A 24,900-nucleotide genomic window follows, 5' to 3' on the forward strand; every position below is an offset into this window, starting at 1 on the left:
GTGTGCGTGTGTGTGTGTGTGTGGGTGTGGGTGTGCGTGTGTGTGCGTGTGCTTGGGGGTGTGTGTGTGTGCGTGTGTTTGCTGTAATAACAGAAAAGGAGCCCTCACTAAGTCTAATGAGTAAAGCTTTATGAAAACGTTACTCTCTCTGTCATCTGAATTTCTGCCTTGAGACTGAAACAACTCTAGCATATTATTGGTTACTGTTGTAATCATCAGCACTTACAAGCTTATGATTAAAGTCTTGCCTTGTCTTTTCTTAAAGGTCACAGAGGAAGCAGGGAACATCAGTGAGCAAAACAAGAAGAAGGACGCGTCGCAGGCACCAACTCCTGTCATCATGTTCTCAGGGTCCCGCGTCAACAGCACCGGGGGTCTCCGAAGGCAGAAGAGAGACTGGGTGATCCCACCAATCAACGTGGCGGAAAATTCTCGTGGACCATTCCCTCAGATGCTCGTCAGTGTAAGTGACAGGTTTGATTGGCTGCAGCGGTGATTTGCTCAGAATTTACAGCTGGGATTTCTCGAGGGCGCTTCACAGCTACCACTGATTGGGGACGTGCGTAATGAAGGGTGATAAAGCACAGAAATGCATTAGCATAACTAGTTTGCTCTCCACATCCTTGAAGATGATTGTGTTGTGGTCCCCTGATGTAATTAGAGCTACAGTATCTTAAGGTATTTAAAAAGCCCTGGCTGACCCTGAGAAGTTTTCCCTTCAGACACACAGTGTTCCTAAGCAGTTAAACCCTCTCACAAAAAGAGGCCCATTGGGTTTACAGTTAGCCAAATATTATTCATTTCCATTTTGGATTATCAAAGTGCTTTATTGTTCAATTTCACTTTTTGATGTTCGGTTGTTTTTTTATGAATGCTGTATAATAGCACAGAATAACTGGAGGGATTTTTTTTCTTTTGTCTTGTTTACAGACACAACTAAATATTCATCCTCTATGTCCCGTGAAACGATGATTTGCAGTTTAAATCTAAAGTTATAACATAAAACGGGACTAATTTGACTTTATAAGTAAATTGCACATATACACATTGAGATGCAACACCAACAACTGAGAGTCATTTTATTCCTTGAAAAAATATATGGAGTTCTAATAAGGCTGTAATTTGAAAACAGCATGCAGGATGCTGGAGATCAAGCGCATACATCTATCGAAGGACAAAAATCATGAATAAATGTATGTTTGTGCAAATGTTTTGTTGTGCAAAGGCTTGACTCACAAAGAGCCTAAAATTCACAACCAAAGAATGACAGCTCTGTCTCTCATCGCCGAGCTGTAAATGTAAAGCTTGTGGCACTCTCTTCAATTTATCCAAAAGTGTTCCAAGGGACTGTTGCCTCATTCCCGGGTCTGTCTTTCCATCTTTTTTTTTTATATCTGGAATATCTAGCCATCAGCTTTTCCCTGTTGTTTACAAAACTCCCTCGGCTCATCTCTGCTGGGTTTAAATTGTGCAAAGGAAGCTTTTTTTTTTGTTTGTTTCACTTCTGTGTTTTTCATCCAGGTTTTATCCTTTCCCCAGAGAAAATAAAAACTAGAGCTGCTTGAAGAGAATTTTTTTTTATCTAACTTTTTTTCCCTATTGAGTTATATAAAACATTGAGTCTAAAGGGGAGTTTTTGAATTGGATTGCTTCTACAGCTGGAGTCTGTCCCATCAGCCTGGTACTGTCTCTCTCGCTTTTCCGTCTGAACTTTCGAAACCCTTTAACAGTACTATACCAGCAATATACTAATAGGATAGCTGTGCTGCTTCTTAGAACTGGTCAGAACCAGAGAGTAGCAGAGGTGATAGTGCAGAAAGAAAGAGCAAGGGCATCAGAGGAACATTTGGAAGTACAGTGCGCAGCCAAACACAATCCATTTTGTGCAGTAAATAGGTCCGTCAGGGGCTAGTGGATTGCTAAGAGTTGAGCGTTCAGAGCAGAAGAGAAGTGATGCGTGCTGATGCCTTTGTTCGGCTCTGAGGCTCTCATCTTTCCCTTTAATGATGACTGGAGGGCAGGTGTGGGCATACAGAGAGCTACAGATCTGAACAAACAGATGCAGGTCTGTGGCATGGGGATGATTTTGCCAACTTTTTGTTTTTGTGTTTAGTCTGGTTTAGTAACTTTTATTGTCCTCTTAGGGTTATGTGCAGGCTTTTCCTTTCCCTCAGTCAAAACTGAACATAAAACAATGCCCTCTATGCTTATACTTAGCTGCCAAGTGGATATTAAGCATTTAAAATCATTTGCATTAATTGGTTTTAACATGTGCTTGGAAGTTAAATATATAACATGATTTTTTTTTTCCCAGTCAGATTTGGGGCATTGTTTGACAGCTGCCTCTCCACAAATTCTGGCAAGGACATAAATGCACAAAAGACGTGTTAATGGTTTATTTAAAGCAACACCAGAGACTGCAGCAGGTTTTGGGCTTTCCCTGAGGAAGTTCCATGTAACACCAGCACTGTAAAAAAAAAAATACAATAAAAAATCTCCATCTGAGCCCATGAATCGACTGTGCCAGAAGACACCCACAATAGACGCCACCAGAGGCCACAAAACTATGTCAGGCAAAAGATAGGGTACCAAGTACAAGACTAATTTTTTTTATGACATTGATGGTAGCCATTGCACACAAAAATGATTACAAAAAAAATCAGGTATAATAAATAGTAAGTTATGCTGATCTTCTTGTGAAACAGCCTGCTTTGTCTAATTTACATTTTTAACATTAAACTCAACATGGGACCCAGTTGAATTCTGAGCATTTTCAATTTTGTGGACTTTAAATTTGAAATGTCTATATATTTCACCATTTTATATAAAATGACTCTGACAAAACTGAGGAGAAATATTCTGATTGCATAGAAGCAAAATGAAATAGAACCTCTTCAGAACATCAGTGCGCAGGATTTAGATCAGGTAGAAAAAAGGCTTCTTTACTTGGAGGAGTTGCTATGTTGTAAGACAAACTTTAAAATATTATTTATTAGCAATCAGGCAGGGTCTTTTTGTTTCGCCTATGACCACAGAGGATGTGTAGCTTAATGATTCTTATGATCCAGCTAAACTTAAATTATGAACTGTAAACTAAAGTCTATCTGGTCAAACCCACACAATCTCAAAATGCAATAAACAAATTAAATAGTCAACACTATGAGTTAAAAACATATATTGTGTCATGTATTTTCTGTATTACTGAGTGCTTTGCTTCTTCCATTGAAATTAAAATGTTTTATCTGGAAACGTTTAACTGTTCAAAACTCTTCAGTTTTATCTGTTGTAATTGGTGGTTTTTCTCTGAACCAAATCAAAGTGATAGCTGACTTGATCCTGACTGCATTTCAATTCACCATAAAATTGTAATTCTGAAAATAAATTAGCTTAATGGGAACATGCCAGTTTTGAAAAAACTAATTTTTTTGAAAGTTATTTTTATTTATTTATTTATTTATTTATTTTTATGTGGTAGCAAGATGTGGTTTGTCAGTCCCATCAAAATTTGTACATTTTGGGAAAAAACAAACAAACAAAAAAAACGTGTGGAAAACCTGAGATAAAATAATCTTAATAAAATTTTGTCCAACTACCATCAGTACTAACTGGCAGCTTCACTGCTTTGTTATCCTCATACAACACACATTTGATGCAATGCAAAACTTTTACTTTTTTAAGATTACTATGATAGCAATGTTTCAAAGAAGGGTTTTCAGTCTGTATTTCTCTAAACGTGGCATCACTCGGTGTCCTGCTTCCCCTAATGGTCTGTGAAGTCAGTACTCTACCTAATGAGCTGTTCTGTCATCCAACACAAACCTGAGTGACGTACAGACAGGGACCTTCATCATCGGCATCCCACCACTTTTCTCGCTGCCCTCACCAAGTTGCCATCAGCCGGACAGGTGGGGTGACAGCAGCCCTCGCCTGCATCTCTGTGGGTCTGCAGCACTGTCACTTTGATCAGAGTTACACAATATCGGGCAGGTGTCAGGATGGAGACCTCTCTGACTGGCCTGTGAGTTAGCAGCTCAACATGGCTTGAGGGAAATGCTGTCCTGGCAGTACTGTGCTCCTACCGGCCTCTAAAACAGGAACTGCACATCACAGCTCCAAGAGATATTTCTGATTGCGTTTTATTAATAGTGGGGTCGGGGGTAAGAAAAAAAAAAAAAATGGCTCAACAGCCTCACGCTTTCCCACTTTAAATCAAGATGTTTTGTTCATGTTGTAACAAGGAGGCTCCATGTTAGACCCAATCAGCCTCGAGTATGTCAGACGTGAGGTTAAATACAGCAGTTCTGTCTTTGCAAATAAGAGACAGCAGTACTTATCCAGTGTTTTTTTTTTTTGTTTTTTTTTAACTAATGGGTAAGTAAGCTGTGTAACATCTCACGGAAGAAACAAGAGAAAGAGACCCAGAAAGGTAACAGTCAAACAAAGATTGAGCAGTATAATTTTTCTAAAGTAAACAGGTGTTCTTTGCTTTTCACTTTCTTCTGTAGCCAAACACTCATCAATAACATGTAAGGGATATTGATTTTTCTCTTTTTTTCCTTTTTTTTTTTTTTCCAGAGGCTGTTTGAAAACCTAAATTGATCCACACACTTCTCCTACAGCACCAAGGCATTGATTTCTTTTGCACAAGTAAATAAAGACTCACTGTAACCACCACCAGTTTACCCACGCCATAACTTCCCCCATTTAAACGGTCCTAAAAAATAAAACAGAGAAATGAAAACAATAAATTGATGGAAGCAAAGACTGGACTATTTACAGTTGTTGTGAAGTTTTTTTTTTTTGATTGATCAGAGGTCAGATTTGATTTCAGGGCAGGAGCGTTTGTGAAATGTTCTTCCCATTCTTAGTTCTTAGTACTTACTTCTCACATTCTTAGGTGATTTTGTCTATTTTCTGCCCCGGAAAGCATAGGAATGTGTTGTTTAGCATAGATATCATTTTCTTAGGGATTTTTAAAAATGTTGTAATGCTTCAACCGAACTGATAATGTAATAGGTGGAAAATATTTTCATTGCAAGGTTTTAGTTTTTGTAGAAGTACTATGGATGCACATTTTAAGAATTATTAGACATTAACTGATCATTAAAAAGTTGCTCTTGGATCACAAAGTATTGCCCATTGCATTTCGTCAGGTGGCTTCCAGTTTTGGGCTAAGATTGAATTTGTGTGACACGCTCAGCCTTTGGTTGTTTCTGTGGTTTATCAATTTTTACATCACTTTCATGTCAGAGACAAGTAGTCACATTTAACTCATTAGTTATGCATTAAATAAACCCCAAAATGTCTTCTGAGTACAACTATAGGACAACAATATTTTCTTCCTTCAATAATAGCTTTTGACTCTGGTATGGAGGAGGGGAATTTGTGACTTTACAACTTGCTGTCACATGTCAGGACTTTCAAGTGGCTGATTCTTCGAATATATAAAATAATTATTGATCGTTGTATTTAAAGGAACGAAGCATCCGAGAGAGCAATAACTACATAATTATCTAAGATTTTTCTTAGATGAAAAATACTGTTTGATGTCCTTCAGTTTTTCTGCAAATCATCTGTGCTGGTCGTATGTTTTCAGCATTTCTTTACTTGCTATTAGCTTAGTCTGCATATTAAATACCAACAATTGTAGCTGATTTTGTGTGTGTGTGTGTGTGTGTGTGTGTGTGTGTGTGCGTGTGTTTGTATGTGTGTGGGGTTGCGTGTGTGTGTTTTTCTGTGCATATGTTTGTGTTTACCCCACTTGCCACAGCACCTGTGCTCCATTTTCTGCATCTCTCTCCACTGAGCATGTAGAGAGAACTGTTTTTCGAACAGAATGAGAGAACTCAACCCCCTCCTTTGAGGCGTCTGCCTTCTCTGAGTACATTTACCAGTGATTAATGACTGCTCCGCTTCACTGACAGACACGACACCAACAAAAACAGCAGACAGACAGACAGACAAAAAGAATCAGAGAAAAATGAAGGAACAAAAAGCAACACACAGTAGAAAACAGTTGGCGCTGATTGCATTGGAGAATGTGAGGGAGGACAAAGATAAGTGGGTATAATTGAGAACAATAAACGCATAAAGAGAAAGAGACGGAGAGGGAAAAAAAGGGAGAGAAAATGTATGACCATGACCAGAATCAGAGGCATGTCTGTGTTTGTGTTTAGGTTTGATAGTCTTCCTGGAGAGCTGCTGTTCACTATTTCCCCCTCTTGTGTTTAATGAAGCCCTCTGGCATCTGCCACCCTAACCCTCGGCCAACACCAGCACTGCGCTGCTCAAGTCTGCAACCATATCACCATCCTCCTGCCGAGGCATATGCTCTCAAATACAGGCGCTCAGTCACACATGTACATGAGTGCATGAGAGAGAATAAGTGTCCTACACAAACGGCAAACAAAAGGTTTTATGAAGCGCATGTGGCACATTGTTGTCTTTTTAAATGCTAATTGTTTGGGGTTTAAAATGGCCTCATTCTGCTTCATCCTTGAACAAAAGAAAGAAAGACTCTTCTTTTCTTCCCAAAAAGTCCATCAGAGAGTCTGCAGGATGGAGAAATGCAAGAATGTGAGTATTTAAGGATCACAAGTCAATCCACAGCTTGGTCACATTAGTGGCCACATGAAACACATCTTCATGGGAAAAAAAAACAAAAAAAAACTCATTTTCTGGGCTAAATAAACTCCTTCTGGGAAATCATTCAAATGTGAGGCTACAGTATTTCCAAGAAATACATAAAACCCTGCAGAATGTGCACTGTTGCAAGTGTATTCAAGCACATTTTGTCTGAGTGTTATGTTCTGTCCTGTTTCTTTTGATCTTCTTGTGAGCCGCTAATACGTCCTTTTCTTGGCAGGTGTGGTACGTCAAAGTACACGCACACAAGCACTGCATGAATTCAATCAAGCAAGTAAACGGGAGGGGGAAAAAAACAATAAACCTTATTTAGATAAGGGTAGACCTACTGTAGAGTAATAAGTGGGAGGAAAAAGGAAAAAGAAGTCAGTCCAGGCGAAAGCAGAAACGACCGTGTCAGCTTTTCACTCGCTCTGTTTTACTGACTAACACATCTTGGCTTGTTTTTCAGTCTTGGCCTTTTGCTTTCATTTCACCTCTTGAGGATTTCGGACCAGGCTTCCTTCCAACCTCAGCAGTAAATTTTCTTTCGGCACAAACATCGAGTGTTTTGTGACTTTTCCAACTCTTTTCCCAAAAAGGACAATTTGATATGTTTCTGTTTGCATTCCATTTTTTTTTTTTTTTTTTTTTTTTTTTTTGCTTCTTGAACTGAAATGTCAGTTTTCTGTTTTCTGGTTGGCTTATGTAAACGTCTGTCTGGCTATTGATCGAGATACCGCCTTTGCTATTAAATACTTCTACTCCTTCATTGAAGACCATTAAATCTTAAACTGTTATTCCGGATCATGAAATATGAAGTCTTGCGTATTGATTTTGAAGATTCGTTGACATTTCCTTTGAAGGCATGTTTTTTTTTATTTTATTATTTATTTAGTGTTTTGTTTCATTTGCAGTGTTTAACTCCCAGCTCTGGACATACGAACTTTTCTTGTTCAGTATTAAATTCTAAATGTAGCTGTAGTGTTTGGGGTAATCAAATAGGGATTGAAAGTGCTGAGGCAAATTAAACATTCAAAACAGCCTCTTACATTTGATTATTATGATGGTCCAGTACATGCTGGACACACAGTAAAATCTAATTAGCTCTACTTACTTAAAAATAATATGCTTCGCCTCTGAAAATATATTTTCAATAACTCAACTCAGGGTAAAACTAACTTGTCCAATTTTTGTGAGGGTAACTTCAGTTAATTTGATAAATTATAGAATGTTGTAGTTACCTAAATGGTACCCAGAATTACATTTTTTGGTATATGTAAACAAAACTTATTGGTCAGAAAAGTCAACACCTTGACCCAACTATGGTCCTTCATCCAAACTGGAAAAGGGATTTATCCGACTGCACAGTTGTCTGTACAAATCAATAGAAAAAATAAATAAAAGCAAGGTAGAGATGAGTTTAATCAGTACCAAATTAAATTTGAATAAACAATTTTTAGAAAATATTTATTTTGTGAGGAATAGCAAAAGTCCTCTGATCATTAAGTGCTACCACTGTATAAAAGTACTTGGCAAAAAATAGCCAGTTACCCAAGCGGAGCCCTGGTTCTCTGAAAAGGCCAGAGCAAAGTAGGCTTGTTCTTGATTCACTGACTGACTGCACAGAGGAAGCTTTGAGCTCTACCTTTTCACTTCAGACATCTTAAAACAATTTTTTTGTGACAAATGAAATAGTTGTTTCAAAAAATGGAAACTTTCTGCTGCACTTCCTGCAGCTTGTGACACAATGCATGTTGGGTATACCTAAACAAATGTTTAAATTGCTTTTATCTCAAAAGGTCCTCAACTTAAATTAAGTACTACTTATAACTACGTAAAAAAAATTGATAAATCTACTCAATTTAAATGCTAATGACTGTCACCGTGTCAACATCACAATACAACCAAAAATGTACTCTACAGACTTTAAGCCTGTTTTTTTTTTTTTTTGTCACTTTTGACAATTTTAAGAATGCCTCAAATATTGTGATGGCTCAAAAGATAATCTCCTGAGATATTCCTGCTGTGTCTGGACGTCAACCCTGTTCTGACCTCTTATCAGGGACACTCAACATGTTGGATTGTATTGATTGGACCAATATTCCAGCAATAATATTGGTCACAAATAATGGGACTGTATGCCATTCTGTGTCTAACAACTTAAAGTTGTTCTCATCACTATCTGTCAGATCTTCAAATAAATCAACTTCCTCTGTGTCCTGATTTTCCACAACATTCTTAGTAGTTGTGTTTGCCCCTTCCCCCTACATCATGCTCCTTATGTTTATTTGTTTATTTGGACAAAACCAGTGGACTGAATGCTTTACAAGTGTATGTATTTTTACAGGGGTGAATAAGGGTGATATTTTACACAGTTAAATAGCACTTCTTAAATTTTAACCAGACTGCATTTGATTCGCTCATTTACCTTGCAGTTGACAAGGAACAGCCAAATCTCCTGTACATGTCAAGCAGAACTATTCTCAGTTTACAATTAATCCCCCAATTACTAACGTCTGTTTTTCTCCATGGCTCGCCGTTTTTATCAGAGCTGATCACTGAAACAGACTTATCTCTGAATGCCCTACATGACATTCCTCTCAGTTTCCTCTTTGTTACCTTGTATGTTAACACCCATCACTGTGCTGAGATACGTCCTCGGAGAGATTCCACCTTTTGTGTGACTGTTGACATTGTGTCTTGTTTCAAGTCAACTTTCACAGAAGATTAATATCTCAAATAGAAGTTGTTAGCTATGCATGAATATTTAGGGAATCGAGTGTGTAACAGAGGTCTCGGAACACAATTAAATGACAGTTTTTATCTTTAGAAAGGAGTCTGCAGGTGGACAGTCATGATAGGATGAGTAAAACGCCCGACAAAGTTGAAAGCACATTACATTGATATTCCTGCTAATGGAGTCCTTGTGATGAAAGAACATGCTTGTGTCTTTTTTCACAGGTCAGATCATTAATGATACACTTGCTCATCTTTTGAAGTGCACGAGACCTGGGCATTTAACAGAAGAGGGTAAGACCATGGGGGAACATTATTACCTCGCTCGCAGAGGTGTTTGATGACAGTGATGAAAAAATTAAAGAATAGCTTAAGAGACTCATGATTTTTTTGTGTCTCCAATTCCTGTTTTTCCCTAATAACACCTCCCACCCCCACTTCCTACTGTCCTAGGGGGCCCCTAAACATTATTCTTGTTTTGGCATGTAACTTCTGAGCCTAATTTCCCTTCCTCTAGTGAAATTACAGAGATCAATGTAATTACATTTATCAGCCGCAGGAAATGGAGTCTTCTGCAATATCCTATTATTGACTGGAAAAACAAATTGCTACTGCATTTATGTATTTGTCAGCAGCTTTTGCCCTTTGATTCCTCATGTGTTCGGGGAAGTGAGACTGAAATGTAATTTCCACTGTTTAATATCTCATTATATTGAAATTAGTGGCATGAAGTCCCAGTAAACATGTTCATCAGCCATACCCAGCTAGGGTTTGTTTATCCTCTGCGAGAATATTTCCCAGCTCTTTGCAGCCCAATCAGGCTCAGAGATACTACTACTAACAGTGACATAGCAAATAACAATAATAATACAAAAGACATGCCTCAGCCACCCACTCGCTCTCACAAGCATAGTCTTCACACATTAACAAAAATAAATAAACACTATGTGAAAACAAATCCTCCGACAACATATTCCTGATTTAACATTCGGCCGGGATCCCCTCCTGGGGTTCAGTGGATTCTAAATTAAAGTGTAAGTCATTTGTCCAAAAGACAAAAGAGTTATGTGCGCATCAAGGGCAACAGTTCTAGGCTGTTTAATAGGAGATGAAGAGAACTTTATGAGAGAGATAAATAACAGCTCAACAAACAGCCTCTGTTTGGTCCCTCTGAGGGCGGCCTCCACAACCCTGTGGATCAGAGGGATGAAGGAGAGCCAAGAATCTGTATTTCTCTGAAGACAAGATAAAATTAAGTGTGGTTAAATGGGAGGGAAGGTTTTCAAAGGGGACAGAGAGAGATGGGGGGACAACTAATGAAGTGTTTTGGGTTTGAGGGAAGTGATGCTTGTTGTTGATGTGAGAGAAGGTCGGTCAAACAGAAAGGACGTGTTGACAGGCAGACGGGGGACAAGCATGACGGCAAAGCTGAGAAGAAAATACAGTGAGAGACAGGCAGGCGGAGAAGTGAATGAAGATGTACGGAGACGATAAAAGACGGATCTGAAGATTTCTCCATCAGGTGCTATCCTTCAGATAATGTTTGATTTTTGTTTGACAAGCATTCGTCCGTCCAGCCATCCTTTTTTCATACCTTGTTATTCCTTGCAAATGTTGCTAGGGATGATGATGATGGGCGGGGTACGTCCTTAAAGGTTTCCCAGTCTATTACGGGGCAACCGACAGACACGCAAGACGAAAACATAAGAGCATCCCTGCTTGGTTTTCAAGCATAAGGTACATGTCAGTATTCCATTCGTTTACTACATTGTTCCAAATCATCCTAGATTACTATTTTTGCCCATTGTTTGTGCTATTGTTAAATCATAAACACTGACCCTAACTGTGCCAAGTGAAATGCAGGACTTTCCTGCTGTGTCGAGATCCACTGCTCCACTATGCCTCTCAACTGAATGACAGACAGCACAAAATAAATTAATCTAAAGCATGAGCTTTTACAGAGGATAAAAAGCAGAAATAATTGTAAGGCGAAAGGTACCTGCGCATGATACTGATCTGATTAAAGGTTCTTTTGGTTGCAACTGATGTTATGTTAAATTGTAATCCTTTTCCACTTTCGTTTTCCCATTTCCCCTCCTTTGGTTCTTTCTTATGAGGAGGTTAAATGTGAGCAAAATCAAAATTGAGGCCTGCGCCTGTATAATCTGATCCCATTTACTTTATTCACAATAAAAGGCTTCAGCCGGGATCCTTTCTTGAAAGTATAATGGATACTGTCATGGTGGAATGATGTTTTTGTTTGCAGATTTTCCTCCTACTCTGTTCAGCTGCACACACATACAAACACACACACTGAATCACGCAGAAACGCAGGAGCACAGAGACACAAGCACACCTTGGCGCTGTGTGTATTTGTAATAAAATCTCTCTGTGCAATAAAATGCTTTATGGCGTCTCAAGATGAAACAGCTCCTAAGGTAAACAGGTTAGCACTAGATATAAAGTTTTCTGGTTTTTCAATGCTTTTTACTTATGAGTGCTTTAGCCACAGCTCCCTGATGGGGTTTTTGCACGTTTTTTATTTGCTCTTTTTTTTATTTCCTGCAGAAAAAGAGCGCTGACTCTTTTGCCTTTATAAAATATTTAACATCCCTCATTGTTCATAAAATTCTGATCTGAGTGATGTGTAGTAGCTTTTTGCTCTTGCCCTTGCATCATTTCTTATGAGGACAGAGTTACAGCTCATCTGAGGCAGTATAAAATGCTTCTTTATATGAGGTGATTTGTAGTTGTCATTATGTAGTCAGTGTCATTTTAAAGCTAGTACCGCCAAGGGGTTAATTTGACTCCCTGGGCATTTTCGACTCTGAGTAACTCTCTTTAAATTGAGCCCTATGCGGCTCATACGTAATGACTTTTCCTTAAACAGCTCTTAAATGTCTCTCACATTATGGGATAATTACAATAAAACAACTTGGTGTTAAAACTATGCACACCATTTGCACCATTTCATAAGCTACGTAAACAATACCAATAATCAGAATTCGATCAATGTCATAAGCTACTTAAAAATCTCTCAAATTGATGTCTGAAAGACACATTTCCTCCCAAACCTTTCACACCTGAACCACCTTCTGGAGGAAGTGTCAACTGTGCTCTTTAAACCAGGCTTTTTGCTCACTTGTGGACCCGACTTAATCACTGCGGGCTGCTTCTAGCTTCCACAGCCTCATAGGTTTCCTGATGGGAAAATCTCTGTACAACTTTGAATTTGAAACCAGATCATGCTCGACAGAGTTTGTCCACAAAATAAGGCAAAAGTCTTTGTTGAATACTCACTCAGAAACATTTACTGCAACCAAATGAGACACTGTCAATAATTATTCTTATAAGAATAAGAATGACTATGCTGTTGTTCCAATGTTATTAGGATTTTGACACAATTGAAAAGAAGCAGAAGTTGACTATTAAAATGTCATGTTTGTCGTCGTTAAGACATTTCTCACAGTGGATCAAAATGAAATCCTCTGGCGGTTTCTGGAGGTATCAGAATCTTGGGGTTCTGCTCGGTGTCAAACTGTCTGTCTGAATTGGACATTGCATTTCCAAATCCCCAGCAGTGTGTTGTACATGGCATCTGGGAACCAACAAAGGTTCACAGAAAATGTTGCCTGGTGGCTCTGGTCCATTTTCTGATTGATAGCGAGCGTTGCTGGCCAGCTGTTGTCAAGATACCTAAAACCTCATGTACACCAGCCATCTGTAGGTTCTCCCTTTGATACGAATGCTTATGCTCCAGGAAAAAAAAATACAGAGACACACATAGCTTTACAAGCATATTCACACACCTTCTTACTCTTCCAAGGTTCATTTGTCAATATGACAGTTGGACTCTTGCTGAGGTGGAGTTTGCCAAGCAGAATTCCTCGCTTGGTTAGCAGAAACTAGAACATCCCTGGGAAAAAAACAACAAAAAACTTAGTGGTTTGTTGCATGACCAGGATGTTTGCGCACACATGGGATGGGGGAGCCCATGTGTGTCTGTGCATGCAACATGCATAATGTGGGTTTTTTCAAATCAAAGCAGTCAGCATGGAGCAAGGCAAGGTCCAGCCCCTCTTCAGTTTCTGCTTGTGTTTGGCAGGAGCAGACTTGGCAGGGAGTGGCTCATTTTGTCAGGCGTCCAGTCAACATAAAACCTGCAGCTTCCACCTGAACATCTTCCCTCTATCACTTCCCTCATTTAGTTTTCTCAAAATTTCTCCTAAGTTGTTTGCATCCTTTGGCTTAAGCTACATTTATGCAACCCCAATTAATGTAAAGCAGATGTAGCTGTAGCAACACAAGACCCCAAAACGGTTAAACGTCTGGTCAAAAGGGGAAATTCCCAATTTGCTCGCACGATGCATATCCAATCACTGCAATTTCTGTCTCCAGGTTTTCCAGCCAGCACAGCTCAAGTTCTGCTTGAGTTCTGCTGATGTGGCCAGTTCACAACCACTTTCATTTTCCCCCTCTTATTCCTCCTGTCCTCTGTGTTTTTTACCCTTCATTTTTCTCTCATGTCTGCATTTCTCTTCTTTGCTGCTGCCTGGTGGATTTAGAAAGCAAAAGAAGGAAAGAGAAGGAAAAAGTAGGCTATGAAGGGTGGACAGTGCAGAAATGCGCGTGTGTGCGTGCGTGTGTGTGCGTGTGTGTGTGTGAATTCAGGTTGATGGAAAGAGAGGGAGGCAGTAATGGCTTGGAAAAGTGTAGTAGCAGCAGATTTTTTTAGCACTTTTACCCTCTCTCCCTGTGCATTTCTCTCTCTTACAAGTCTCTAACACTCTTTACTCTAATTACCCAGATTGAGTTTCCTGGGTATAAAGAGACGAAGCAGGAAAAAAGAGTAACGTGTGGGGGGGGTCCTTGATATTGTCCTTGTCAAACCCTTAGGGAGCGGCTGGAGACGTTATTCATGCATCTATCACACTCCCAATTTCACAATTTAATCAATCTCCTAATGAAACAGGGTGACGGAGACAGAGGAGGAGAGGGGTAACAGTGAGATGACAGCGCTCAAAGTCTAACCTCCCTAAGCCAAAGCTAAGGGGTGTGGCTGCTCTTTGTCTGCCTCGACAATGGCTGTCTTATTTTCATTCTCACAGCCTGGATGAGAGGAGTGAGGAGGAGAGTCATTCCATTGTTACCTCTTGGGAGAATAGCACCTCTAATTTGCCATAAGCCAGCTCTATTAAATACCAGACTTCTTTTCACAGTGCAATAATTGGAAAAGCCATTCACTGCTTACCTTCTATTACTCCATGTTATTTTCCCTAATGTGGATAAAGGTATTTTAATAATCTCACCTGCGTCAATTCTAGCCATCATTCAAATGACACAAAAGCAAGTCGAGCGTGCCATCTCTCCGTTTCATTCTCTCACATACCAAAATGAACTGCTCTGCAGGATGAATCTGAAATTACATCTTTAAGTCTGTCAGTCCTTTCTGCTCATTCCATAAATCTGGAATTAAAAACTGCAAGACATAAAGCTGTCTGGACGTGGCGGGGAGCAGTGTGGCTGTAAAGTTGAAAAAAAATATATATATATATATATCTTTCTTGACACATCAGACTCTAATAATTCATGTTACACTGGATTAATAAGGTCAGACACATAAAACAAGCATGAGAACGAAGATGCATTTAGCATCAGGTGTCTTTCTGTTGATAAAAACCGCTACTTGTTAAGAGAAAGAATAAAATTAAAATAAACACTTCTTTTAAGTTATTATTCCTGGCAAATGTGAGCTAGATCAGAATCAGTTTTATTTTCCAAGTTTGTGCACAAAAAGACAGCACTTGACTTTGGTTCCCTTTTGCGAGCTCTCTCTTTCCTCATGTTCGATTTAAATATAAAGGGAAATAAACCCCCCCAGAAATGTTTCTTTTACCACATGCACCAATGAGAGGACAATACGGGTCGTGCTTCTAGGACAGATTGTGTAATCACAAGCTCGGGTGCCCTCAGGTCAGGGAGAAGATTGGGGTATGCTTATTCTGGATGGCATGATCTGGCTTTCTGGACATACAACATCACCGTATGAAAAGTGCTGGAGTATGTTGAGCGTTACCATCTACGGCTAGACTCACCTCGACAAATATATTGGACTCTTAAAGCTGACTGGTGTAGAGGGGTTGGACTTTATCCTTCTCTGGATTTTCATTAGGTGGCTGTAGGGATCCCAGAAGCCTCTAGCTGAGTTCCTTAGAGTTGAGTTCTTCCTCGTTCTTCCTCTTTTCTGCTTCAAATCACTAATATAAAATAAAATATAAAATTGGTACATGCAGATCCTAGGTTTGAAAAACGATGTTGTATTTACCATTGATGGACAACTGTGCATTTCCGATCAAATATAAAGAGCGTCTTGATGAAGATTAAGAGCAACAATTTTTATTTATGAGTCTGTGAGACATATAACTGAATTAAACATTAGTCAAACATTTTCTTAGAACTATCACTTGCACTGATTTTTGTCTGACTCCGGTGGTCAAGAAAAGTAATGTTTTGGTGTGTGTGCCAACACCATTACCACATTGGTTGTGCATAGATGTTCAGAGTGCCCAGCAGTGAAGATATTTTTGTGTAATCTAAAACAGAGAAAGAAAAAAACAAATCACATGCCAATGCAATTCTTTTTTTTTGTTTTTGCATTTTTCAGATTTAACCCACTTATATCAAAGACTTGAACAGTCACAGGTACATCTTCTTAGGTAAAATCCACCTTGTGCTTGCCAACTATTCTGGTAAACCATTTGTGGTTTTTGTTTGAAGATATAAAGCTTTTTTTTTTCTTTTTCACTTTAGAATGAGATCTAAGACATCAACCCTGTCCAGCCTTTTTTGAAAGCTAGAATGCTCAACATCAAAGTCTGATCCAAAGCCTGTGTTTTAAAAAGACCACAGCAAAGCTTTTAATGCTGAAACTATCCTGACTCGCAGCTAAAGACACGCTTGACAGATGGAGTGTTTATGTGAAATGTAATGCCACCTAAAAGGATTTTCTTTTCTAGGTTTTTTTTTTTCTCTCTCTTCTCAGGAAACCAGTCACTGTGTGACCTGTTGAACAGTGTCTGGATTTCATGTGTAGCTGTGAGCTTTTATTGTCCTGTTAAAGTAATGTATCTCTCTTTGGGTCCTATTGGCATTTTTTTTGTTTGGGGGTTACTTTCCTGTCTGTGGGACTTTGCTTTCAGCTCCGTAGGGGTTTGCTGTGACTTTGCTGTCTGCAAGTGACAGACTATTTCCACGGTCCCCTCTGCTCAGTGAAGTAGTGTCATCCCCTGAGTACCAGCACACTGCAGAGTACCTCAGTGACACAAAGGCACACAACGGATATGAGTGTTTGTGTGTTTGTGGTGTGCTTGAGCCACAAATGAAAATGACTTGGGTCACTTTTTGTTAGCATGACAATTATTTACATGAGCTTCTTCAATAATTTTTGTGTTTCATTTTTATGATACTACTAAGGGTATAATGATGTTAAACTCACAAGATTTACAATCAAGAGACAGATTTTTTTTTTCAATATCTTTGCAAAGAAAAACATTTCATAAATACAACAGACTTTTTAGAAATCACAAATAAGCAAGCAATGGTAACTCAGTGTTGAATTATGGTCAAAAATTTTGGTTGAGGTTGACGATTGACGATGGATCAACCATCAAACAGTCATCCGATTCTATCCAAGTAACCAATGTTGAGGAGATGTCATTGAATCAGTGTTGTTTCGTGGTCGAATCCTAATGATTGAAATGCTAATGTCTGATCGACTCTAGAAAAAGACAATGATTACACTCCTTTTTTTAATTCCCATGTCTTTTTGCACAGCCCTCTTAGCATCCTCAGAAAATAACCAATTGACTTTATCTTGCTTTCATAACGTTAATTTAGACGTACATCAAACTGCCTTCTAGCTGATCATTTTTGCACTGGGGGGGTTTCTTTTCACAATTAAAAGTGACACTTCTCATTTTGTGTGTATTTTCTTAAATTCATCTGAGTCAATATGAGGGTAAGCATTGTTGTTTCTTAATGTGCGGTCATGATGTTCTCGTGTCGTTTCTGTTTAGAATACGAAACATTAAAAATCTATACGTAGGGGAAAACAGTTTAAAAAGTACACAATGTACATACCATAAATACCTAAAGATGAACTTGAGTTGCTGATGTTTTCTGAGTTGAATTCATGACAGAATCCAGTGCTAAAGTGGGAGGCATACATAAAAATTCAAAACCACTTTCACAAAAAGTCCTGCAAGTTCATTTCAAAATGTTGGATGGGAGATGCTCTAAATATTTAAACAATGGACTTGTCATACCTACCCTGTCATGAAATATGTATTTGGTAGATGTTTTCTTGACTTTGAAACCTTTATCCACTTTACGTTGACATTTGTCAACAACAGCATTGCTGAGACATCACATGTACATGACAGATAGTGTATGGCCTCCGTGTTGTAGCAAAAGGCCAAGCCAGCTCTAGAATAACAAAAACATGACTGGCCAATTCAGGATCAAATTTGATATGTGCCCAAACTAACATGTCATGTGCTTTACCCTCTTAGAAACTGATTCAAAATAAAGTCGCACCCTAGATAAACAAATGGGGCCTGATCCCCATCCGTTGGGGGGGGATCAGATTTCTGCTCCACCGCAGAAATATTTAAACCAGACAGATTACAAAAACAACTCAAAAGTCTTCACATGGATAGATAAGAGATAACAAACGTATACAGTGTAGGTGAATCAATGCTTTAAAAAAGAAAAAAAAGATAAGTCATGTAACAGCAATGACAAATATCTGTCAAAACTTAAAAAAATTAAAACAAGGATAGAAATGCAAAGTCAACTCTAATAACTGGAACTCAATACACAAGCAAAATGAGATCAGCAATGGCTCATTTAATTGAGCTGTGCTAGGAAACCACCTAGCACAAACGTCATCATTGCCCTGTTGCAAAACCTAGTTGTGCCACAATTTTAACAATTTTGCTGTTGATTTAAGATGGAAAAAACCATTTCACTCTGGCAAAAGAGGGGTTCAGGTGTCCCTTTAAAAGCTGTGACGTAACTTAACATGTCCGTGATAAGTATGTATATACTGATTGGCACTTCATATAGAGTGTATGGAATGTGACATGTAGTAGTCAGATACCTTTTACCCTATTAGCATTTACTTGAATTCAGAATGTATTCATCTTGAGCTCAGTGACTGAGTTATACTTCCCCTTTATTCATTCCCCTCCCTGGGTCTTCGGATGACTGTTTTCCCTCTAGACCAGCTGGCATGATAATTTTCCATTTGATTCAGTTTTGCCTGACAGAAGAGGGCTAAGCTCACTGATAAGATCTCCATAAGAACCAGAAATGTTGTCACTAATGAAGGGAATTGCTTTGATCTGCTGACAAATGGGTCATTTTGACAGTGTCTGCTTTCTGATTCAGAATAATGCACTCATGACTCTGTTCTCTTACTCTCACTGCCAAGCTATCTTCATATACTTAGCCTGCCCTGCTAAGTATAGGAACAGGGTAGGCAAGTATACGTTGTGGTTTCAGCCTATTCCTTTTGTAATAAATTACGGGCTTGTTACTTAGTATTGGTTTTGTTTTCTGTGTTTAATGTTGATAATATACCAAAATAAAGTGAACTGAACTGAACCAAATGTTCTATGTCAGTTCTCTCCAGCATATAAGCACATGTTAAAAGTTCCTTAGAAAATACAAAAATGATTGGAAAGAAAAGCTGAAGACAAAAGAATGGAACGATACATTGCATTCACATTCAGTGCCATATAAATGGGTGCTTTTAACTCTACCTCTCACAACAATTATGTACAATTTGTTTCTGTTATTCAAACACACACTTGAGTTTACATTGTGGTTTCTTCATTGCATAAAAAATGTGATTGTAAAAAGAAACTAGAAAATGACTTGGTTTTTAATCTTAAACTAGACCATTTCTGTCAACCGCTCAACAGGCAGAGCAAAGATATACTGTTTTTGATTAATAATGAATGTGATGTAGCTCGTGTACATCCATTAAGTCATCCAGTAATGGATTTTGGGAAAATGAATCAGCAGGTCATTCATGCACGTAAGTCGACCACTTTAATCATGTTATATTGGAAAAGACAAGATGTCATTATCAACAGCAAGAAAAATCTCACTGTCCGTCTGACATTTTTTGCTCCACAAACTGATATTTGTATCATATATTTAATAAAGAGCTTAGAAAGATGCAAGCACAAAGACATTCTCATAAGTTTATGGAGTTTATTTGCATTCATAAGTGGAAAATTGGAGACAAGGCTCTTCATAATGTATTAGATCTATTCTTTTTCCTGGATGGATGTTTATGAAACACAGCTTCACTCGTGGCAATTTGCCATCAGCAAAGTCATAGCAAACGTTAAGTGCAGGATGTTTGACCACAGTATATATTGGCAATGATAGAGCTCATTTAAATGATCTGCCTTAACAGCATAAGTCATTTGTTTTCAGTGGGGTTTGGGATTTGGAAAGCATATTCCAAAAACCTGAATGCTGGCCTATTTTATCCATTCCAAACAAGTTTTGGAATACCATGACCTTCCAGGTGAAACACCCAACTGTGTCTGGGTTTTTAATGAATAGGTGTTTATCATTTGATTTGAAGTTAGTCTACCATTTATTATTATTATACTCCCTTTATACTCCCAATAGCAGTGAAACACATCCAGAGCATGAGGGGAACACCACCATGTTTGACTGTCACTCCTTTAAACATCGTTCTTGTCTCTGCAGCATAATAGTGGTCTTAGTCTCTTCTGGCCATTAAATGTTTTCTCCAAACTCTTCAAAACATTTGGCTTTCATGTGTGGAGTGCTGCACATTTCAGCTGAGCTTGAATGTGTTGATTTTGAAATGGAGACTCATATTTAACTAGCTTCTTCACAGTCCATGTTGCTGCTACACCATCTTTTTGTATGAGATGCAATTTACTCTTGATAGTTCCTGAGCATCCCCCCAAAACATCTCCATTCATACAAGTACGACAGATTCAGTCAGATGGTTGAAATTTTGACATATAAGGGCATTCTAATCAGACAATGATCCCAAACAAGCATAACACTAGTTTTGTAAAGGATAAAGCAAGATTATCTTTAGCTTCAGGAAACACCTCTGTGAAACTAAAACGCATATGCATCCAGTTGACATATAATACCAATTCTGGTGGTGAAATATGAGGTCAGAAATAATGATGGGGTTTTGTTGATGGTCACATAATGTTCATGATACCTCTGCAACCTGTCATGGGAAACTTCAGATGTTTAAATACTTCTGGGGGTTTGAGGGGGTATGTATAATGCTCAAATGGATGTATAAATTGGACCTGGTGTGGATTGCGGGAGAGCTACAATACATTTAAACTTATACACCCACTTCTCATTTTAGAAAAAACTACAAGTCTTTGCTGAACTATCTGTTCACCTCTGAACGGAAAGGTTTACATGAATCTCTTAACTGGTTAAAATGAGTGCAGAAAAAATGCCTGACTTCCAATCCATCCCAAGCAGGACAATGTGGCAATAGGTAGGAAATCTGGGGGAAGGGAAAATCCAAATGGAATTATGGAGAACCATCACTTCCTAACTAGAGAGAATTTACACGGTGCTGCCAAGGCCAAAGGATTTAAGTAATTCCATTTTCCATGCATGGCTTCTGTACCTACGGAGCCCTGAAGTGAGGGGAGGGAGGGTTCACCGAGCACAGAGGAAGGAAGAGGCAGGTGTTAGTAGGAATGGGATTCAGGCAAAAAAAAAAAAGACAAAAGAGAAAGAATAATAATAATTGAGAGAAGAAGGGGGTTAGTGAGGGTAAAACAGGTAATAAAAGAGTTTGATAACTGCCTATATTTTGCAGTGCTCAAATAGGAGTGGAAGTGGCATTCTGTTGCATCGCGTAGACACCACACTTAGAGTTCAACCGAGTTACTAGCTGGAAATTTGTTTCCATGTTAGCGTTTAACAGCGAGACTTACTTTGAAGTATTTGCAGTAAATGCTTGCAGCTCATTAATTATCAGAACTGTCAGCAGCAATTCACGGAGATATGCGCACAGCCTACTGAGCCTCTCCTCCCCTCCAGCTCCCCAAAGAAAACACGCATGCATATAGGCACAAAATAGAATTAGCGGATGTGGTGACAGATCCTCTTGAAGACTTAAAAAGAAGCTGAGTGCGAGCGATCACATTTCTTTGATCCCAAAGACACACCTCAGTTCTGCTAAAGAAACAGAGCACTAATGATCGTTTCAATGCTGAAGAGGAGGATCGAGGAGGGAAACAGTTATAACCACCGCTTTCAGTAATGGTGACAGGCATTTACTCCCGCAGTTATGGGAGCCCAGATGACACCTGCCTAATACTGTATGTCCTTCCCCCGTCCTTGTTAGTTGCTTCAGCTATTTTCTCAGCAGGTTGGAATTCCTAGTGTGTCAAAAGTGTGGCTAAATTGGTTCCTTGAGTGGTAAAAGATAGAGACAGCATTGGACAATTTTACTCCTCTTGTGCTCTATGCCATTGATTAGAAGAAAAAAGCAAGACTACTCCTCTGTGTATGTGCATGCACATGTATGTATGCGTGTCTGTACAGTATGTGCCTACGTTCTGGATTTAAGTGTATGATTGAGCCATTTTGATACACTGGCTGATTTCACGAGTTGTCAGGATGTTAATGGATAGAAATAGGAAGCTCAGAGGTTGGGACTCTATTTGGGCACTAAATTGAAAAACTCCTCCAAATGACTCCCAATTACACAGTACTCCAGTCCGAATCACAAAGCATCATGATGCACTTAATGCACCTATTAGCTGCCTATCTGGCAAGGAAAGCTGGAGCAAAATGCAAGCCTATTTTTGAAAAGAACATTCAGTTTCCCATATCCTGCAGGTATTAAATAATTTTCTTCTTCTGTGCACTTCTTGACTCAAAAGTTACTTTGCTCTTGTTATGCACCCTGTTCCCTAATTGTACAAATGATAAGCTCATGTAGTCATTTTCTCAGTTTGCAAGTTTTGGTCACAGTGCGCCTGTACTCAGGATGCATCTGCATTCAGAGGCTTACACACATTACTGTATCTTGCTTTTTCACACACCCATCCTTTCAAATAAATCCTGAAATAAAATTTTAATTTAAAGTAGTCAAACAGAGCGCACAGTGCTCTGTATAACACTAATGGAATTCTTAAGTATGTGGAGGTGAGGGGCAGAAGACATTGTAAAAAACATAAGGAAAGTCCCACTTGATGTAAATTTGAAAGGGAATATTTTATTTAAGCCTGGGTGAGGTTAAAGTTTAGGAAAGAACTTCAACTTATGTTGGGAGTGCACTCTTTTTTGCTTAAGTACATTTGGACTGAATGACATCCGACACCATGTTTTGGGGACAAAAGTTATGACGCTCCACTGTCGTATATTACAAACTCAAAGTTGAATAGCAAAACATGCAAATTTTTTCGTTTTGTGGGTACAGTTGTAAAATCCTCAAAAACAGGAGGACACATTTTTAAACACGCCGAGATGCATTGAAAGACTTAACATCACTTATGTCGACATTTTCTTTTTGTTTGTCATGCAGATTCGTTCCGACCAGGACCAGGACATTTCAATCCGATACAGCATTACTGGGGTGGGAGCGGATCAACCACCCAATGAGGTGTTCAGCATCGACCCAGTGCTCGGAAAGATGTTTGTCACCAAACCTTTGGATCGAGAACATCGATCTTCTTATCATGTGAGTCTGGTGGCTATGACACATCTGCGAATGATTGCATTTCAAATTTGTACCTCTACGGTCTGGATTTGACAGCACTTTTTGAAGAACTTCTAAGAGCAGCGTAGCTTAAGCAGAAAAGGTGTGGAATGAATTTAGTTGTCAATGCAGCAACCATTTCTGAAATGGTCAATAGCAAAAATGCTTAGGAGGGGTAAAGAACACGTCACCAAAGAAAATGCTTTTCAAGCACGTTTTCAAATTTGTATGTAGTTATCCAATGGATTAAAAAAATATATATATATATTGTTTATTTTTTGTACAGCAGAGGGAATTGGGATGTAAGGTCCAGAAGCAGGGGCTTGCAAGGTTCACCATTACCTGCAAGAAGTGAAAACATAAACAGGGACTGACAATAATTGCAGTGATCATCATTTTATAATGCAGTATTCTCCCGGGAGTAAATTAGTCTTGGCATACAGATGTTATCTTGACAAAAAAACACCAACTAAACTGTTTTTGTAGTGTACTCCTATAGGACTGAAACAATGACCAAAAGAAGTGGGCTTTTCCAGTAAGATGCACCCCACTTGAGCAAAATAACATCTAAACAACAAGAGTACAAATGTAATAGATGCTAAAAAAAATTATTAACTTATTAATTTTGACATTAGATTTTCTTGAAGGGCATTTCTGTTTAGTTTCTTCTTTTGTGTCCCACTTTCAGCTCCATATGCAAGGAGTAATGTAAGAAAAAAAAAGATCTATTTTTCTGATTAAATTGATGTTGGAATTGTTCTTAAGGATATGACATTTAAAAATACTCAACATAAATGTCACCCAGCTGGACTTAATGGAACTTTAATGTTTTCAATCCAGAAAACTTAAATGTGAAACTTTTCATGTATTTCTTCACTTTGTTCTTTAGCAAATCACAGCTCTTTGACTTTCTGGTCTTTTCTTTTTTTTTGTTTACTTCATATTTCATGCAAGGATGGAACACAGTTATGCTCTACTTCTTTTTATTTCAGGAGAATGAGTGCTTTAGAATTCAAAATCAGCCAAGCAACAAGATGCATTCTTATGAAGAGAGAGGGAGAGAGAAAAAAAAAAGCGTTGAAGCCTCTCGGTTTTCTGCTGTCTTCATCATGTCGCTGTTTCTTGCCAAATGTAGAGCACTGCCTGGTTCAGTTCCCCACCCTGTCCCTGGTTTTAAAGATAATAACTTTAATGTGAACTCAGAAATACGTTTTGCCTTCTTCAAACAAGGCAGAAATCTCCCGACTCCTGCAGAGATTGAATTAGGCTGTGGGTTTGTGCGCTGTGACACAGGGACGGCAGTAGGTTTCGTTGAGGGGTCTGGCTCCTGGCCTGCTATATAGCAGTGGATATTGAAAGAGTAAAGTTAAATTTCACCTCCGGGTTTTTCTGAAGATGTTATTTTGCTGAACGTCGGAAGGATGGAGAGGCTGTTGGTGAAGAGAAGGGTATGAGGAACTGTGGAGTGGATTTTCACATCTTTGTGATAAAATGGAAGCAAAGAGGGGGACAGTTCTTATGGTAATTTGGAAAAATATTCACACCCCATTTAGATTTCTGCGTATTTTTCCATTGTAACAAAATACCTGAATGTCGAATTTTGTGTGACAGAACAAAACATAATACAGTTGTATTGTAAAGAGGGGAAAAATATGTGATTTTTTTCTTTTACTAAAAAAAAAAAATCTAAGCAGCATGTCGTATATTTGTTTTTACATTTTTTGCTTACTAAAGCT

At 38.7% G+C, this 24,900-nt stretch overlaps 1 protein-coding gene across 1 annotated transcript in view; it reads left to right on the plus strand.

Annotated features, from left to right (window-relative positions):
* The window catches only part of LOC103467941 (cadherin-4-like), a 258,410-nt gene that overhangs the window by 189,867 nt on the left and 43,643 nt on the right, over window positions 1-24,900 (plus strand). Inside the window, exons 5-6 of the mRNA XM_017305652.1 lie at window positions 266-463; window positions 22,991-23,146. Coding sequence (XP_017161141.1) covers window positions 266-463; window positions 22,991-23,146 — 354 coding nt within the window. The remainder of the gene's footprint in view (window positions 1-265; window positions 464-22,990; window positions 23,147-24,900) is intronic.

This window comes from Poecilia reticulata, linkage group LG7, assembly GCF_000633615.1.
Source record: "Poecilia reticulata strain Guanapo linkage group LG7, Guppy_female_1.0+MT, whole genome shotgun sequence".
NCBI classification, from domain to species: domain Eukaryota; kingdom Metazoa; phylum Chordata; class Actinopteri; order Cyprinodontiformes; family Poeciliidae; genus Poecilia; species Poecilia reticulata.